A 20478-nucleotide genomic window follows, 5' to 3' on the forward strand; every position below is an offset into this window, starting at 1 on the left:
CTTTAAACGTCTGGATGATGGTGTAGATGTTGGGGTGGGCATGCAGTACTCTTTTCTTCAGTTTTCAGTCCCAAGCTTCCAGATGGTTGGTAGTCCGAGGTCCTTCTGTTGAGAAGTGGTTCCGGTCGTTGTCTCGGAGTTGGTTGAGTTCCTCGTCGAAGATGGAAGGTATGGGTCTGATAGATTCTACGCAGCGGATGGTGATCTGGTTCATTATCTGTTTTGCAACAACACTGGCTGGGTCTGAGGCGTGTTTGAGTTGATGTCTTCCGAAGTATGCTGGTATGTTGTTTACTGTCGAGAGGGATGCTGAACAACCCGAGGTTGAACATCTCCAGAATGTTCTGTCGCCGTTTCAACATATTTGTCTGTAGATGAATCCATCATGGGAAAGGTTATGTCCGCCTCTACTGTTGGTGATGAACTTAACTTTGATCTGAGCGTTTTCCATCTTGTAGTTGATGTATCAAATCACACACAATAACAGATAATAATATCAAAATGAAGTGACACAAATTAAAATCTGAAAATAAGTTTTATATGACAATAATTATAAGAGAATTCACACAAATTTCACTGAGTAAATAGGTTGATGTTTCCAAGTACAGAGCGAAATATAATAATTCACCAAAATGTGCTGCTGTTTTATACATTACCCATTTAACAGCTTGGGATCGGAACTAATTATTGTTTTGCAATTATTAGCAGTTATTGATTATCTGATTAGTTATCAGAAGTTGATTTACCTGTGCAATTTACCTGTACACCATTTCTGCAATAGACTATAACTCACTATCATCAAAACTGACCACCTATGTAAACACGTGATTTTAAGCAGTGTTGGTGTTCAGGGAAGACGCCATATTTACACTGTATATGTGTGTTTATTGGACAGGAAAAACAAAACAAAGCTGCAACGCATTGTTACAATATTGGTGAACTTGCGGGCTGGTACATGCTTCTTTAGTATAAACCTGTGCAATCTTTCATTATTCAAACAGGCTTTCTTCTGGCTATGTAATGCAGTCTTTGTAAATTTCCAGTTACACCTCTGTATACTATTGTAGACGTTCGTTTAGATATTCCAAATGTGTATATCTGCAAGCTCGCCATGATTCACACAATTGTTATTTACATTTCGATGTCATCATCTGTACATTTCTATTGTTAATTATGATATACTCTGTTGATAACAATGTTTATGATATGTTAATAAATATATAGTTATCTATGGATGTTTAAAGTTGTAATTATATGTTTGATTTACAATCTTTATTCGTAGAAATACTAGTTTTGTTTTCTGTCCAAACACATAGCAATATATTTGTTTTATAAAATGCAACTGTATATCAGTGTGTCACGCTATGATATGTATATTAAGGTAAAGAAATGTTTGTATTTTTTGGGAACCCAAATCTGAAATATACAAAATAATAAAAAACAATATTTTCAGATGTCTTGAATTTTGTCACAGTTTCGTAATACCAAAATGGTAAAGTCTTTTTAATTTTAAGATATTTGGACTGTTCTCAAATGTTTTAAAACGGCAAGGGCGTCAAATACTATATAATGGAACAGTTATATTGAGATAAAGTATAAAGGGTGTTACTATATATTTACGGTCTTTACTGAGAGTCACACGAGACAATTTATATAATAACGTTTCATGTCTTCTATCAATATTTAATACAATAACTGCTTCTACAATTTTAAACTCTCTGAAAGATGTTAGTCTGATTAAAACAAAAATTACCATAGCCACATGTACTATTCAAGTTGACGTTTGTTTTTTACCTTTACGTTCGTTATATTTAGATTTGATTTTACATTTATTGTTACTGACCATGTATTGGCCCTATTTACCTCTCCTCTGTTGATGGACCGGTGAGCATGTACATGTAATGATAATGGACACGTAAACTTATTTCCTCATAAACAGTTGAACAAGAAACATGACAAGTTTCCATGACGATGACATTACATGTGGGCGGGGTTATGCGAATTTCGCGAATAAGTAAACCTTGTGTGACGTCATAGATGTGGTGCAGAGTTATATATAACGAAGGCTTATTAAAACGTCAATTTCGGGCTGTTACGTTTGATGAACAGATCACATGTTAAGGTTGAACAAGCCCCCCAATAAATGATATAGTCACCATAAATTTCAACCCCCCGATACGTCCTATCCAAAGACCTCAATGAAAAATCTGAACTGATATATGTTATTTGAATATATCTAACTTGTTATATTGGCTATTGAACAAATACATATCCGGATTAAAGTAGTCGAAAATAAGGCAATTAAGTTGACGTCTATAAAAAGATTATAACATGTCAATGTCTTTCGCAACCCAACTCAGTGCTAAGAAATGCCATACACTTTAAAATGTATGTATATACCTAGGTCATGCGAAGCTTTATTTCTCTCCTGCCAGTTGTTGAGGGATAGTCCGTCCTACATACCCTGATAATGTCAAGTACACAGACTTTGTGAGTTTTGAATATCATCTTGGTAATTTTATAGAAACGTTGTATTTTAATCATATCTCATTAGCATTTCATCTACTTTGTCAAAGTCCTTGCGTTTTGATTCTGTTGATGAGATTGATAAACTTCTCTCGAAAATCATGTAATTTTAAATACTGATTCTAACTTAAAACAGGTAAATATACAGTAGACTTGTAAACCACAAACAAGACTGCATCTCATTAAGTCGGAAACATATTTATACTTTTTCTCGAACCCTTTATTGTCCAAAGAAATCCTGATTTGAGTTTATCTATTCGCATTAATCTTAACAAATATTTAATTTTCACATTTCAAAAGAATAACTACCTTAGCCTAAATTGTCGTGGTCGTTATTCAACCCTATTACTTAAGGTTGATTAGAACAAGTTTGCATTTAACTATATTTCCTATCCTAGCAACAGAAACATATTTATGTGTACCTAAAAACACTATGATTACAACATAATCTGTTGTGTCATATTGCTGTCTAATCTCACAGTTGCATGACGTGTACGGTGCCGTCGCCACACCCGATTCATACTTTCCCGTACATATCTACACCTACAACTGTAGGTGAGACCACGTCATCTCTATTGTCCAATAGGCATCTAGCTTCTGTACCATTTCCTGGTATGACATACACCAGGTTATGCTTGAAGTCTGGTACAACAAGTCTGTCGTATTGGTCACATGACATCTTGTAGAGAATCATATTACCAATCTTTTGATCATTGTTGAGTTCACCAGTCCATTGATATTTGGTTGTTCCAGATTTGACCGCTAATATTAATACCATACTCATGTCCGACACTGCAATGTCTCCTGACGACAAACATGCAATCTGCTACCCATTAATTCCACACCGGAAACTCCTCACAATCGTACCTAACGGATTCAGCACCACAACCTCAGATGTATCTGTCATAACGAACACAGCATCCGATCTGTTGATGCTTATGTCATTTACCTTACAAAGTCTGATGTCTGAAAATGTTGTCACTTGTTTGTTAAGTAGTGAAAGTTTATACACACATGAGCTGAGTGGAAAACTGGTCATGAGTATGCTTGTCATTCCGACCATTGCGATTCTGTAAGGACAAAAGTCCAGCTCTATCGTTTCTGAGACAATGCCCTCTCTGTTAACAAGAACAAGACCCTTGTATTGATGTATTGATAACCACGCATGATAGTTGTCGACAGGACATATACCCAATATGTGATTTTGCTGATGAACAGTGAACTTTGAAAGGGGTTGAACAGGTCTACTGCCGATTTCTATCTTTTGGTACTGGTTCTGGTGATTTAGCTCACCTACCATTTTTGCCACCAACAAACGGTTGATATGTCCAGTAACAAAGCTGGGTAGTTTGGGTACAGCATCTTCCACATTAACATCATACGAGGGTAGAGTCGTCCGCAATGACATTTCTGTTTCAATCATTGACATACACCATGTATCAGTCATTTCCACTGTTGCAAGCAGACGCGTCAGCTCTCCGATGTTTTTCTCTGAATGTTGGTAATCTTTCTGGTACGTGGTTGCTTCCTCTTTTTCTATTACTGATAATTCAGCCAGCAATGCATCCACGACAGAATCTACTTCTGCCTTAAATCTTTCCCTCTGAAAACCTACATCTTTCTTCATTAAACCAATGGTATTGGTGAACGCTTTGTAAGTACAGCCCTGCGTTGACATCTTGTTTTGGAAAAATGTTATTTTAGAACAAATGGTTTTCATATGTTCTTCTAGGAGTTGTTTTCTGGTGCTGAATTCGTCTTCGAAGTGTTTCCATTTGTGTTGTTTGTGTGTTTAGGAAACACATTTCATGCACAGCAACATGTAGCAGTCGCTACAATAAACGTCACACAGTTTACCTGGATGTAGTTTACATACCCCTGGTTTAGGCTTGTGACCTTGATGATTGACCTCCCATATTGATACAATGTCGTCATTTTTAGTTTTCTTCCCACTTTGATGGAAATCCTTACATTGGTCGCATAAATTTTCTCGACAATCGTTACAAAACCACCGTACCCCGTCTTCGCTGTCACACAAAGCACACGTGTAGGTAGCGGGTTCCTGGGCACGTATTGTGGGTATGTTGCCTTCCATCCATTAAGCGCTTCGATGGAATATCGTTCAGTATTGTTCTTAACTGATTTGTTACGACTACGTCAGGTGATATATATACATTGAATATATATTTCTCCAGACGATCAGGGTACATGGTCATATGGACACTGATACTTACCACGTTATCATTCAACAATGTTATCACGCAAGTAAAAAGAGGTCACATGACACTCTATAGTGTAGATACATTGTACATCTTTACCTAAGATTATTTAGGGTTAGAGACGTTATGTCTGGAGGCTTGCCATGGATTTCTGTATGCGTATATCAACGCAGGGCAGGCGATAAGGGGTATTTAGATAGTATTATGTACAGGTGTGCGCATGCGTTTTTGAGATTTCTGTTTCCTGTACGAAACAAATGAATATAGTGGTGTGTTGATAATATTGATGAAAATAATATACATAATAGAGTTACTTGTGTATTAATATATACCATAACCAATATGAATATTGGGGCAACGTAGTAGAAAGCACAGTATGTTTTCGAGGGGGACATTTTAAACGTTCGTTGGGGGTCCTAGCAGCATGTTGTTTAATGTAATGTATATATGGATATTATCGTCAAAAACCCAATCCTATTACAGTTATAACGTAAAATGAATGAGTATCACCGTCTTATTTTTTTATTTGTGTTATTTCTACAATATTCTAATTTGGAGAAACGCTTATTTATGTCACTTATTCATCTGGCATTTAAGTTAGTTCCTTTGAAATTTCTGACCTATTTTCGGATCAACACAAAACTTATGATATATTATGTTCAAGAAAAAATAATAAGATAATCCTGTCCGTTATCTACGCCGGCCTTACCAGTACACAAACTCCAAGTAACAATATCTTTTTTAATTAATGGCGTATGGCAAATGAAAGGGCGACATCCTATTTCCTAAAAACAACCTATTTCATGATCGGCGTATCAGTGCACGAAATACATTTCAACATATCTGTGCAAACGTTCATGACAATATATACATGTTTATATGCGATGAAAACAGGTGCCCGGCGATTTAAATGTTTAACGTATAATCTTTTATCACATAACTGACCCTTTTTACTATGTCATACGGCCATGTCATAAATATGGCATTACACACGTGTAATAAAACCTAAAGGTGCTGCGATTGGTCAAAACCTTGGGAACATATTCCTACTCCACTACGAGTATAACTTTTATGTATTATATAACATGTGCATTTGTTATTATTCTAAATGAATTAGAAATGATTACTTTGTCATTATTATTTACTTATTGCAATTAAAACTGTTCATTGCTAAATTTTAAAAAAATGGCACTACTTGTTAGTTCATGCGCGGAACGACAATATTATGATCGGAGTACTTTGGTTTTGATGTATATAGAGTCAACTGATAACACATAATTGCGTTTGTAGTTTTTGTTCAAATTAGGATTGTTATGTGATAAAGATGATCTTACATTCGTGTTCATGTCATGTTGAATTTATGAAACTCGTTCAATAAATTGATACGACACTCGCCTGTGTCATTTCAAATTATCTGAACTCGTCTAATGAACTCAATATGACATGGACACTCTTGCAAGATCCTTTATATAACTGAAAATCATTCATACAAAGCCATCCTTAATTCAACTCTATTGAGTCATTGACATTAACATAATGTTGATGGGTTGTACAGATTCATTGCAGTGTTAACTGTTCTGGAGACATACACCATAGTTATAATGAGAATAACCTTTAACCATAACAATGACAATGATCGGTTAAAACAATAGTTTACAGTTTGTTTCCTATCCACAGTATATCAGATTGTACGTGAGTTGTACATGTCTAACGTTTATACACGATTGCATGTATGTGTTCCTGAGCGCATAAACAAAGGTAATAATTCTAAGATATATTTCTTATAAGACCATATATGCTGGCGAAATGGTTTATGTTTTTCTAAGTACAAACATCTTCACTTTTTTCAGAATTATACAGAACATTTGTCTGGCCATGCAATACGGTCTTTGTGAAATTCAGGTCTTGATTTTCATTTCAATTTGTAAAGGCTTTTTTAACTTATATCTAATATACACAATTAATTTAGAAGTTCTCCCTTGTATATTTTACTTAATTAACCTATTTGTTTCTTTTTTTGTCTTTTCTTTTCTTATCTCTCCTCGCACATTTTCTTATCTGGGTGTCCGTATGTGCATATATATAATTATTATTGCACAAATGTATCCTACCACAGACAAATGTACATTTTATTGTTTAGTATAACTCCGTTGGTAACAAGCCATTCGGGTTGCTATGTCTCGCTTATACCCCGCTTTGACCATCAATGCCCATATCAAAGAAACTAAGTGAAACGCAAAAACCTTAACGTTGATGAAGTCGCTGACAAAGTCAATAGACAAAACAAAAGGTAGGCCGCATCCAGCATTTGATGCATGAGTTGAGATGTACTAGCTTGAGATGCATGTATGGTCCAAGTTTGGTTGGTCTAGCACTTCTACCTTCAGTGAAACTAAGTTAAATGCAAACACTTAATGATGACGCAGCCGCCGCCGCCGCCGCCGCCTCCGCCGCCGCCGCCTCCGCCACGGCGAGACTAAAATGAATCATTACAATGTTCGATGGAGTTTACCATTTTTATTACATGTTTGGTTTTACATAAGAAGTCCAGTTTTGTTCCAGTTCAGACACACATATATACAAGTTTGTATAAAACAGATTACAACATGTTCCGCTATTTGAAGTAGATACAGATAACACTCCATTTGTACTACATGTATAACACAGACACTGTAATGAGATGTTCTATGGTTGATATTGATATTGAGGATACTCGATCAAAACCCTACAACATTAAAGTTAGAAAAAAAAGAGAAACAAAAAACTTGGATTTATTTATTTTTTGTGATAAAACGAATTAATTAAAAAATAGAAAATTGTTTTATAATTTTTGCCGAAAATTTCAAACCAGAAAACGTATTAAATGATGATATTAAGACCAAGCGCTTCAATTTCATAATCTTTTTTGAGAAACTAGAATATGGATTTCGGCGTATGTATTCTGGTCTAGACTCTCATAAATCTATCATATATTGGCTATTGTACTTATTCACTTATTTTGTAATTAAATCTCCACATGCTAATTTAATTTGAACATCTTTTTATAGATTGTACCCATACCTTTAGACTTTATAAATAATGTCTATAAAAATAAAATGTGCTTGTTTTAACACATCACTGTTGTATAAGTTATCCATTCATGATTCAATCATTCGTCTTTTCATGCTGGATCATCATTTAGTACAATTGTTTATATTTGTCTACATATGTTGCCAAATCGTACTTCCACATTGTCATATATTAAAAATAATAAACCTCATCATTATCAAATGTTAGATATATACTGATATTTGTATTCTGTATATCTAAATGCAACGATATTTTTCCGGTTTTTTTTTTCCAAATAAAACACAAGCATAACATGATAATGATGTTAATTAGAGTTGATATTGTTTTACGGAGGATACCAACAATTGAAGCAAATTGTATAAATACAAAGTCCATGGAACGATTCCAGTAAAGGGTATCTTTTGATACATAATCAGGTAAGGATATATGTACACGCTGATCGTGACTACACAATATTTGTGTTGTTGACTTCACAGTCTTGATATCTTATTATAACTTCGTGTTCTACTTGAAATCAAAGCACACCGGAGAACTCTGCCTGTTTTTGCCAAAAATGACACAAGACATTTATTGTTGTAATAAATCATTTATTCAAATGCCAAAGTTTAATAGCATTTAGCAAAATGACAAAAATCTTTTTTTAGATTGTAATTAAAATATAACGTTATAGGCAAAATAGGTGGGACTAGATATAAAATAATTGGCCACAAAAACTTGATGGAGGTTTAAAAAAAACTCAATCAAGTTGGCCATCTTAATATAAAGTATACATATATAGTTGATATGAAATATCAGCAGCTCTACAGAGTCGACCAAACAATCATCACACTCGGCTTTTTCTTCTTTTTTCTTTCCTTTTTTTTTTGCTTTGTTCTTTAATTATATTTATTATAGGTCACCTCCGACGGGCAATTTAAGGTCCATAATTATTAAATATTGGGAGGGTTCACGCTTTAACGCCGTCGCTTACTGTTGACTGATAATATAACGTTCAGCAGTGAAATCACCTAAATGCGGGAAGAAAAAAACATTTCGACACATCCATTAAGAAGAAACTGCAATCTTCTCCGGAAAGTAATTTTTTTTCTAAATTGACGCGTTTCACTGTATATGCGTTCATATTATGTTTTACCTATACAAACAGTTTGTTATAATATTGTAAAAAAACTCATTTTGACAACGTTAGCATCAAAGGAAATATTTGGATTAATTTCTGCTCCACGGGTCTTCAAACATTTCTTGCGGTTATAAGTATTATACAATATATCAAAGACATTATGAATTATTTTCAAACAATTTCCCGTTATTAAACCACGGATTTCAATTTTGTAACAAATTATCGAAGCTAATAGTCTCATGACTTGTACGGTACCGGTATTACACCCGATCCACATGTTCCCGAATGAGTCCACGCCTACTGCTGTGGGTTGTATTACTGCATGTTTCTGATCAAAGAGACACACGGCCTGTGTACTATCTCTCGGTAGGACATACACTTGGTTGTTCACGCTGTCTGGTACAAACAGGTTGCCGTACTTCCCACCTGTCATCTTCCAAAGGCTCATCGTATCAACCTGTTGACCATTGTCGAGTTCACCAGTCCATTTATACCTAGTTGCACCAGAGTTGTCTACTATGAATACTTCACCACTGAAATCCAACACTGCAACGTCCCCTGTAGACAAACATGCGATAAAATACCCACATATTTCGCACTTCACTTCCCTTTCAATCCTACCAGAGTTATTCAGTACCGCTATGACTTGTGTGTTAGTACTAACGAACACCTCCCCTTTCTCGTTAGTACTAATGTCATATGCTTTGTGAAGACTGATGTCGGCGAATGTTGTCACCTGTTTGTTGTGCAGTGATAATTTATATACACATGATCTTTGTGGGAAAGTCGTTATAAGCAGGTCTGTTGCTCCGAACATGGTGATATTGTACGGGTGGATTTCAAGATATACTGTCTCTTTGATAACACCACTCCTGTTGACCAGTACCAGGCCCTTGTATTCATGAACTGACAACCACGCGTGGCTGTCGTCGACTGGACATATACCACGTATTGTATTGTGGTGGGTAACACAGTAAACTTGGAGAGACGTCTCACGTGATTACTGCCGATCTTATCATACGGGTTCTTGTGGCGTTATTCACCAAACATTTTAGTCAGCATGGCGTGGTCGATACATCCGGTCAAAAAAAATGGTTGCTTTGGCAAAGCATCGTTCACATTGACATCGTACAAGGGAAGAGTTTTCCTCATTGACCTTTCCTTTTCAAACATGGATAAACTTGATATATCTGTCATTTCTGCTTTTTCAAGTAGACATGTCAGCTCTCTTACTGTTTTCTCCGATTGTTGACAATCTTTCTGATACGCTGTTGATTCTTCTTTTTCGAAGGATTCCAACTCAGACAACACTGCATCTGCGATAGTATCTACTTCTGCCTTTAACTTTTTCCTCTTAGAGTTCACCATTGTCCTTATTGTTACAATGTCTCCGTTGAATATTTTGTAAGCACGGCTCCGCGTTGACAGATCGTTATGGAAATGGGCAATTTTAGAAGATATTGCTGTCTTGTGTCCTTGCAATTGTTGTTTTATGGTGCCGAGTTTGTCTTCGAAGTGTTCCCATTTGTGATGTGTATGTGTTTGGGAAAAACATTTCATACACATCAGTATGTCACAATCACAACAGTACACGTCACACACTTTACCAGGATGTAGTTTACATACTTCTGGTACAGGCTTGTGACCTTGACGATTGGCGTCCAAAATTGATACGATGTCGTCATTTTTAGTTTTTCTCTCACTCTGGTGAAATTCTTAACACCGATCACATAAATGCTCCTGACAATCGTTACAATACCACGGTACCCCGTATTCACTGTCACGCAAAGCACACGTGTAGGTACATGTAACAGGTTCCTGGGCACGCAATACTGGTCTGTTACTTGCCATCCTTTAAGATCTATGAAGGAATGTGTTAACACATTACTCACAAATGGTATAGTCTAGTATAGGTCGTTACGTCCTTGTTACGGCTACGTCAGATGATATACATGTTTATAGTCGATAAGGGTACCTGCGGACATCAATACTTATCAAGTTATAATTCGATAAGGTTATGACTGAGTTTTCAAAATTTATAAAGGATCACGTGACAGTCTATAGTGTAGAGTCATCGTTAACTTAAAATGTAGGGTAGAGAAGGTTTTGTCGGCCGCTTTTCTTTCAATTGATATATTTACACACAGTTAGTCCTGTATTTATATAAATATAAACTTTATGTATTTTACAACAAGTATGGAACAAGTTATTTCAATTTATATCAATCACTCGTGTTCGCCCGAATGGAAGCACGCGTAGGGTCTTTATGTGGGAGGAAACCGGAGAACCCGGGGAAAACCCACGTGCTCGGGCAGGTGACCCTGTCACGCAACAGAGTCGGCCAAGTTACTTTGAAGAATTTCACAACTCAAAGACCAGAATAAATTGATAACATTTAATAAAATAACAAATAATAAAAATAATTCAAGTGTTACAAGTATTACTAATCTGTCCCTATCTGACCAAGGAGCTCCTTTGATATCCTGCCTATATGTAAATATCACATATTTACTACATGTAGATAATCTTATCCAGCTTACAACATGTCAGAATAACCGGATACCCATAACAGGCTACATAATAACCAAATAAATGATACTCAAAATCATCCGTAAATACACTCTCACTGAGAGACCTTTGTAATTAAACCTACTGTCCTAATGGTGTTAATTAACCCCCTTGACTGTTCACACCTCACTGTAGTTATACAGTATGTTAGTAATAGAGTGCAAGCAGTATGTCCACTGCACAATGCATGAGTACACGTCCCTCCGCAAACAACTGTCTCTCCGGCGCACAGAATTACATCTCCTTTCACCATGAACTGCTGGAGTCGCCTCGGTGTAAAAGAGATCGGACATCATAAGGCCACGACGAACTGTAGGGGAACATCGGACATCCACCACCACTGAGAGCTTCATACCAGTCGTAGTCCAATCATATGGTTGTACCAGTAATAGAGTTGTACCAATAATATAGTTGTACCAATAATATAGTTGTGAAAGTTCATCGTAGAACCAGTACTACACACTGCGGCCCTTCATAACTTCAGCCGCCACGTGTTTTTGTTTACTGTTTACATGTCTCAGGTCACGTGACTAGCCACACGGCTGCCTGCCGCATGGTCCCTAGTCCACCCCCACCTTGGACTGTAATTAACAAAATACCAACTTTTACTGCCCTGAACTCATCTATTAGGCTTGACATGGATATAATTGACTAATATTTACATATATATTCCCCTGTCAACGAGGCAATGCACGTAATATTTTAGCTTAACAACCACCTTGGCTATACTATACTCAGACAGTAGAGTGCCGCCGATAGCGACCGCTTAACTTGACTTATAGCTGAACAAATATTTCCTGACAGCTTAATTCATTATTATTAACATAAACCATATACATTTATATCCAAGTGTAACATAACACTCACCCCCGGGGAGTCTTCCTAACCTCGCTCTAGCCCATCATGTTCGCTAGCACCTCACTCCTTGTGGGAAAAATGGCGACTGCCCCGAATTGACTAGCACATGTTCTCACTACTGCTTGTAAGCTACCCTCTGATTGGTCAGTGAAACGAAGATAAACATCGACTATCCAATGATCTTGCTTCTGATCACAACAACCTGTAATCGGCACCCCTCTGTACTTATACATACAATACACTGTAATCGATAACCCTCAGTATTATCATATAATATACACATGTACACACGACTATGTGACATTGCCTCCCTTCCTTAAGAAAAAAGATTTTACATCTTTTTAACTATCTCCCAAAAGTATTTAAACTGTTAAAACGACACTTACACTGACAAAATAGTGGTTATCTACCCTAACCAACCTATCAACAGTATTCCCGGTTGAGCTGATAGGCTTTAGGCTATGACTCGGCTCAAGTAGTCTGCTCCTATGTTTTCTCTCCCAGGGATTGCCTGTATCCTCATCCTGTATGGTTGAAGCAGGAGTGCCCATCGCATGAGTCGCGCGTTGGCCACCTTCTTATCCGTTAAACTCATCAATGGATGATGATCAGTTTGTACACAGAACTCTGTGCCCAACAAGTACTGTGCAAATTTATTGACACCCCATGTCAATGCCAGACACTCCTTCTCGATAACTGAATATCTTTTCTCACGTGGTAATAACTTCTTGCTGGCGTATGCCACTGGGTGAAGAATATTGCCCTCATCAGTTTGCAATAGTACAGCCCCGACCCCGCTGTCTGAGGCATCCGTTCTCAACACAAACTCCTTGTTTATATTCGGTAACTGGAGAATTGGCTCCGACGCCATCAGTTTCTTTAGTGTAGAAAACGCGTTTTCCTGTGCAGTGTCCCACCCAACTTTGTTAGACATTCCCTTTCTGGTGAGATCTGTGAGCGGGACCGCGATGCTAGCAAAGTTTGGTATGTACTTCCTGTAGAAACCAGCAAGCCCAATGAAAGACCGAACTTGCTTCTTTGTTGTTGGCCTGGGTGCCTGTAGTATTGCGTCCAGCTTAGCTGCAGCTGGCTGAATAATGTCTCGTCCAACCACATGACCAAGGCATTCTATGCTTTCGTACCCAATGAAACATTTGGATGGTCTCGCAGTCAAATTAGCCCCACGTAGTCTGGTGAACAACTCTCTCAGTACAGTTACGTGCTGCTCCCATGTTTTGGTAAAGATAATAATATCATCCACAAAGTTATCCAGGTTGTCCATTCCCTTGAGTAATTTCCTCATGAGCCTGTTGAATGTTGAAGGTGAGTTGACCAGTCCAAAAGGCATTACCTTAAAATGGAAGAGCCCAAACGGTGTCGAGAATGCGCTTTTCTTTCTGTCTGCCTGGTCCAATGGGACCTGCCAATATCCTTTGCTTAGGTCTAATTTACTATAAAACTGGCTACCTGCCAATTTAACAAATAAATCATCAGCTGACGTCATCGGTTCTGCATCAAAAATTGTCACCTTATTCAACTGCCGATAGTCAATACAGAAACGACATCCACCATCTTTTTTCCGCACCAACACAATTGGCGAATTGTAGTCCGACTCCGACGGTTCTATAACCCCCATAGAAAGCATCTTGTCGACTTCCGTTTTTACAGTGTCTATGATTTTATACGGAATCGGGTAGGGTTTAACGCGTACCGGTTCACGTGTTGTCGTATTGATCTCGTGTGTAGCTAACTTTGTGCATCCCGGCAAATCAGTTAATACATCCTTGAATTCATCCAATAACGCAATGATTTCCCCACGTTGTTTCTGTGTCATGTTTTCTGCCCTGTTGACATCAGAGACAGTCTCGGTAGCTTCCAAATGTAGTAATAGTAATGGGTTTTCCTCCTTGATATCCTGTAAGCCATCTTCACTGTTCTCATAAGTCTCCTCTAGTACAGATTTCACTGCACATTCCAACACACCGATTTTGGTGTCTGTCACCGACGAGTTTTTACGTTCCACATACTCTTTCAACATGTTAGCATGAAAAGGTTTGATTTTTCCTGCTATATTGATCTTGTAGTCTAGAGACCCAACTTTCTCCTCCACAGGATATGGTCCCTTCCACTGAAGTTCCAGCTTGTTGTTTTTCTTCGGCAACATATTTGTCCCAGTCCCTAGGGCGTTCTATACACATACGTCTAAGCATGGTTTTTAGAGTGACATTAAACCGTTCGACAAGGCCATTGCAGGCAGGATGGTAGGGAGTTGTTGTGAGTTGCCTTAATGATAGTATGCGACTAAACTCCTGCATTAGGGCAGATGTGAACTGTGACCCTCTATCCGACAGAATCTCCTTGGGCACACCAACTCTGCTAAATATTTTGAGTAACGCTTCTGCAACATCCTCAGTTTCTATACGCTTAAGTGGCGTCGCCTCCGGGTACCTAGTAGCAAAGTCAACAACTGTAAGAATATAACGATGACCCCTGTCTGAAGCCGGTATCAAAGGTCCAATAATGTCTACTGCAACTCGCTCAAATGGACGGTCTATGATAGGCATGTCTCCCAGAGGTGCCTTTTTGATTCTCCCTTTATGAACCGTTTTTTGACATGCGTCACAGGACTTGCAATATCGTTCTATATCAGCACGACATCCCGGCCAGAAGAATTCTGCAAGTACCCTATCCGTTGTCCGAGCTATCCCCATATGACCCGCCATAACAGAGTCATGCGCCAACCTCAGTACAGTCTCCCGATGGTCTTCAGGTACTACTAGCTGCTTACAAACACACGTTTCGTCTGTACATTCACGAAACAGTAGACCCTTACGAATGTAGAAACGCGACGTCGTTCCCGTCACCGTTCGTTTAACATTCCCCTTGTCTACCAAGTCATATAGGGCCCTCAAAGATTTATCTGCCTTCTGGGCATCCCCAAGTTCATCTGGAGTAGTAACATCCTTCAGTGCCGCAGGTACAGTTAATGGTGTTTTTATATCCTCACGTTTCCTCTGTTCCCTCGTCTGTACGGCCCCAATGTCCCCCCCTGACTCTTTCCAGTTAGGGTCAGGTTTATCCGAGTCACGTGCTCCAGGTACATTTCCTATAATGACGTCATATAATGGACAATTCATACACCAAACATTTGCAGTGCCACTGTAGTATGGAGTATCTAGGCGGACTTGAGCAATTGGTACACTGATCTCCCGTCCATCCACTAACTTACATGTCTGCATCATGTTGAGTAATTCATTGTCATTTACTAAATCTCGCCGTACGACAATACCACTACAACCTGTGTCTCTTAGTACTGCGACGTCTTGATCACCAACACGACCCTTAACAACTGGCATTTGGTCACACACAATCTGGTCCGTGTTGTGTCGTCCCTCATTTCCCGAAATGTCAGTCCCCACAGCCACCTTTCCCTTTACTGTAGTTTGCGGCCATTTTGCTGCTAAATGATATGGACTATCGCATTTGAAACACCTCCTAGCGTCCCGTGTCTGTTTAGTTCCATAACCTTGACCTCTATCATGATTAACCCCCTTGCTCTGGGTCACCAGCTTTCCTCCTCCTCCACTGCTACTTTGACCTGGCTTAGTCAACTTGTTTCCCTGTGATGTCGGTTTCAGAGTGAATGCCTTCGCCTTACCACTGCGAGCTTCCACAAACCGATCAGCTAACTCTGCCATTTGATGCACATTAGCTGGTTTCCTCTCCCTGAGAAATAATGCTAAATCCAGTGTACACCCCGACAATAGCTGTTCTCTGAGAATAAGATCCGCAAGTTCCCCAAATGTTCTGTCACATTTGGCCATTTCAATCCACCTTGTTAGATAATTCTCAATGCGCATCACAAACTGTACAAAAGTCTCCGACGATTCCACACCACAGTCGCGAAATCTTTTACGGAAGCCGTCTTCTGTATAATCAAACCTTTGCAGTAACGCTGCTTTGATTTCTGCATAACTCAAAGCCTGCTCGGGAGCGAGTCGCGCAAATACCTCAAGTGCCTTTCCCTTTAACAACGTACTTAGCCCAATGGCCCACTTGACCTCCTCCCATTGCTGAGATCTCGCGAAAGTCTCAAACCTTCTCAGGTAAGCATCCATCTCGTCTCTCTAATCATCAAACGGGGGTAACTTGGGTATATACTTAGCTGATCCTAGAGAATTTCCCTCAGACAGTGCCCTAGGAGGAAGTTGGACACCAGCTGTCTGCTGTGCTTCGATCAACTCCAATTTGAGCTTCTGCTCCTTCTCCATTGCCTCATTCCGTTCCTTCTCGAACTGCATCTCCATCGCTAGCTTCTCCTTACTCAACTCCTTGATTCTGAAGGCTCTGTCATCCTCCTCCCTTTTAATTTCCCTCTCGCGACCTCTGGCATCGCGCGCAGCTGCCTGCTCTTTGGTCACAAAGTCCCTCAGAGACTCAGCCTCTAAGCCCATCTTCTCGCCTATAGCCATAAGCTCACTATACCCCTCCATGGCTGCGATATAGACCAACACCTGTACACTCGCTGACCTCTGATCTGTAACCCGTAACTTTTCTTGACAAAAATTACAAAAAAATTTAAACCACTTATAACAAGAATAAGTCAATAGTTTCGAGTATTTTCAAATATCATATAACAATAGGTGACTATCCCTATCCCCGGGGTCCAATAGTGACTCTTCTCTTCAACACATGTATACAACAAACAAATGTAGTACAGTACTCGAGAACCTAAAATGGACATGTTTCCATTAATTATTATGATCTCATGAAATTCCTCAAAGTAATACTGCCACTAATTCATCCCACCGCTGCCACCAGTTGTCACGCAACAGAGTCGGCCAAGTTACTTTGAAGAATTTCACAACTCAAAGACCAGAATAAATTGATAACATTTAATAAAATAACAAATAATAAAAATAATTCAAGTGTTACAAGTATTACTAATCTGTCCCTATCTGACCAAGGAGCTCCTTTGATATCCTGCCTATATGTAAATATCACATATTTACTACATGTAGATAATCTTATCCAGCTTACAACATGTCAGAATAACCGGATACCCATAACAGGCTACATAATAACCAAATAAATGATACTCAAAATCATCCGTAAATACACTCTCACTGAGAGACCTTTGTAATTAAACCTACTGTCCTAATGGTGTTAATTAACCCCCTTGACTGTTCACACCTCACTGTAGTTATACAGTATGTTAGTAATAGAGTGCAAGCAGTATGTCCACTGCACAATGCATGAGTACACGTCCCTCCGCAAACAACTGTCTCTCCGGCGCACAGAATTACATCTCCTTTCACCATGAACTGCTGGAGTCGCCTCGGTGTAAAAGAGATCGGACATCATAAGGCCACGACGAACTGTAGGGGAACATCGGACATCCACCACCACTGAGAGCTTCATACCAGTCGTAGTCCAATCATATGGTTGTACCAGTAATAGAGTTGTACCAATAATATAGTTGTACCAATAATATAGTTGTGAAAGTTCATCGTAGAACCAGTACTACACACTGCGGCCCTTCATAACTTCAGCCGCCACGTGTTTTTGTTTACTGTTTACATGTCTCAGGTCACGTGACTAGCCACACGGCTGCCTGCCGCATGGTCCCTAGTCCACCCCCACCTTGGACTGTAATTAACAAAATACCAACTTTTACTGCCCTGAACTCATCTATTAGGCTTGACATGGATATAATTGACTAATATTTACATATATATTCCCCTGTCAACGAGGCAATGCACGTAATATTTTAGCTTAACAACCACCTTGGCTATACTATACTCAGACAGTAGAGTGCCGCCGATAGCGACCGCTTAACTTGACTTATAGCTGAACAAATATTTCCTGACAGCTTAATTCATTATTATTAACATAAACCATATACATTTATATCCAAGTGTAACATAACACTCACCCCCGGGGAGTCTTCCTAACCTCGCTCTAGCCCATCATGTTCGCTAGCACCTCACTCCTTGTGGGAAAAATGGCGACTGCCCCGAATTGACTAGCACATGTTCTCACTACTGCTTGTAAGCTACCCTCTGATTGGTCAGTGAAACGAAGATAAACATCGACTATCCAATGATCTTGCTTCTGATCACAACAACCTGTAATCGGCACCCCTCTGTACTTATACATACAATACACTGTAATCGATAACCCTCAGTATTATCATATAATATACACATGTACACACGACTATGTGACAGACCCTATACCTTTTCACGTCCGATCGGGGAATCGAACCCCGGTCGCCTTGGTGAAAGGCGAGTGCGCTATCCACTGCACCACCCGACCACCCAAAAGACTGAGGTCCTGTATATCAATATATAAACGCAAGACATGTGATCTCGGGGTATTTAAATACCAGTAGAGTTATGTTTACTGTACAAATCAAATAAAGATACAGGTTCATTAACAGCATACACGAGAAAAAATAATAATATCGATAATTGTGTACTATTATATACCAGTATCAGCATTAATGAAATTTGTTTGTTTATGGTCTGAGGGCAAATACGTGAGCATATTTTAAGAAGTTAAATAATTAGAGGTTATTATATGACCATTTTGATATCATATCCCTTANTATTATGTTCAAGTAAAAAAAATCAAGTCATCAGGAAAAACAATCAGATAATTTAATCAACAATGTCAACTGAAACAGATTATAACAAGATGATATTCAGTCAATTCTGAATAAATCTCGTTTCAAATCGCTGCTGTCAGTAATTATTAGTCCGACTACTAATATAGTATTCATTGCAGATGAAACGCCATGATTTATTCACTATCCGAGTCCGTTATGACATTCACTCTCTTTTTCTTTAAAGGAGTAGGCCCAGGGTTAAAATTGAATGTGAATGAACCGCCGTGAATTTGTGCACCAGTAAACAGACTGTGGGATGACGATAAGCATGAAATTTGCTGTGTTTTTGATAATAATAATTCAAGTATTCTAGACGCTAGATAATTAAGTATTTCCTCTCCCTGGTTTGTTAACATTTTGTTTGTTGACGTCTGCTCAACACACTGTCTAAGCAAAAAACCAACAGACAGCGCAAATCCGGATTTTACTCGAAACGCCTCGGGCGCTTCCCATATCCAATACAGAAGTAGAGGTGTTCCGAACAGAGGATGCATTACGAGAATTGTTATCGCATGGGGGGTGGGGGGTGGGGTCGCATTACGAGAAACTTGTCACACGGGTGACCGGAAGTGGTATCAGGAGTGGTCAGAAGTTATCAAATATGCAAAAACACTCATATTCTGAGTAAACATATGATAATACTGATCTACCGACCTTGTTCTATTTCGAATAATAAATAAATATCATAAGTAATGCATTACGTTTATAGTAAAAGATATACACTACATTAGATACACAGTAATCTATAATTTATATCAAATCAGTCATAACAGAAACTCAAGTACCGATCAATAGCATATAAGGTCATGTTGAAGGTGGTCAAATATTTAAACCAAATATAAATCTTCATATAGAATCAGATGTGGTTCAGTAAAAAGTCCTTAATCTGTTGGGAACAGTATTGATATTTTGACGGAGTTTATATGAATCCTGTCTATAAAGTGAATCCCAGATTAATACGAATGTGCTTAAATGGACTACCACTGTTATTATTTTGGTATGCTTCACAAGATCTTGTGACAGAAATATAATCGAAAATATAAGAGAATACCTACATTTTCATTTACTACAAAAGATAAGGATCGATCACCATTTCTGAATGTCCTTGCCTGTATGAACGCAAATTGTTTACATATATATTTCATGAAGCTCGCTTTATTTTAGTTATTTTAGGGGGGGGGGTTCTTATGAACTAAACTGAACTGAACGATAGAAATAGTCTACATTTTTTATTTTTTTTCACTTTGACCGCAGCCTTTTAGCTGGAATTATATTATGTAAGGTCTTACATGAGATAAGTTAAAGTAAAATTATATGTTGTAGCCAAAGACATTAATAGGTAACGCCATTTCATGTACGGGTTTAATTCGAATCTTTCCCTTTTTCCTTTATTCTACATAAATTTCGAAACATTCTAGACATAAACTTTTCATTCAAATCACTTTTCAAAA

General features: G+C 38.4%; 2 protein-coding genes and 1 long non-coding RNA gene across 3 annotated transcripts; all 3 read right to left on the reverse strand.

The window, feature by feature from the left end:
- Nucleotides 1-3240: 3240 nt before the first annotated feature.
- On the reverse strand, nucleotides 3241-4280 carry LOC110442649. Its single transcript, XM_021486342.1, has one exon. The coding sequence runs from the start codon at nucleotides 4244-4246 to the stop codon at nucleotides 3353-3355; it is 894 nt and encodes a 297-aa protein (XP_021342017.1). The 5' UTR covers nucleotides 4247-4280; the 3' UTR covers nucleotides 3241-3352.
- Nucleotides 4281-14535: 10255 nt separating this feature from the next.
- On the reverse strand, nucleotides 14536-16475 carry LOC110442615. The gene is made up of 2 exons (XM_021486302.1): nucleotides 14641-16475; nucleotides 14536-14545 (listed from the first exon to the last, which is right to left on the reverse strand). The coding sequence occupies exons 1-2, from the start codon at nucleotides 16473-16475 to the stop codon at nucleotides 14536-14538; spliced, it is 1845 nt and encodes a 614-aa protein (XP_021341977.1).
- A 763-nt stretch (nucleotides 16476-17238) lies between these two features.
- On the reverse strand, nucleotides 17239-18579 carry LOC110442640. Its single transcript, XR_002462037.1, has 2 exons — nucleotides 18293-18579; nucleotides 17239-18006 (listed from the first exon to the last, which is right to left on the reverse strand). It is a non-coding gene; the product is annotated as an uncharacterized LOC110442640 (long non-coding RNA).
- Nucleotides 18580-20478: the final 1899 nt, after the last annotated feature.

The sequence above is a fragment of the Mizuhopecten yessoensis genome, unplaced genomic scaffold (assembly GCF_002113885.1).
Source record: "Mizuhopecten yessoensis strain PY_sf001 unplaced genomic scaffold, ASM211388v2 scaffold716285, whole genome shotgun sequence".
Taxonomy (NCBI): Eukaryota; Metazoa; Mollusca; class Bivalvia; order Pectinida; family Pectinidae; genus Mizuhopecten; species Mizuhopecten yessoensis.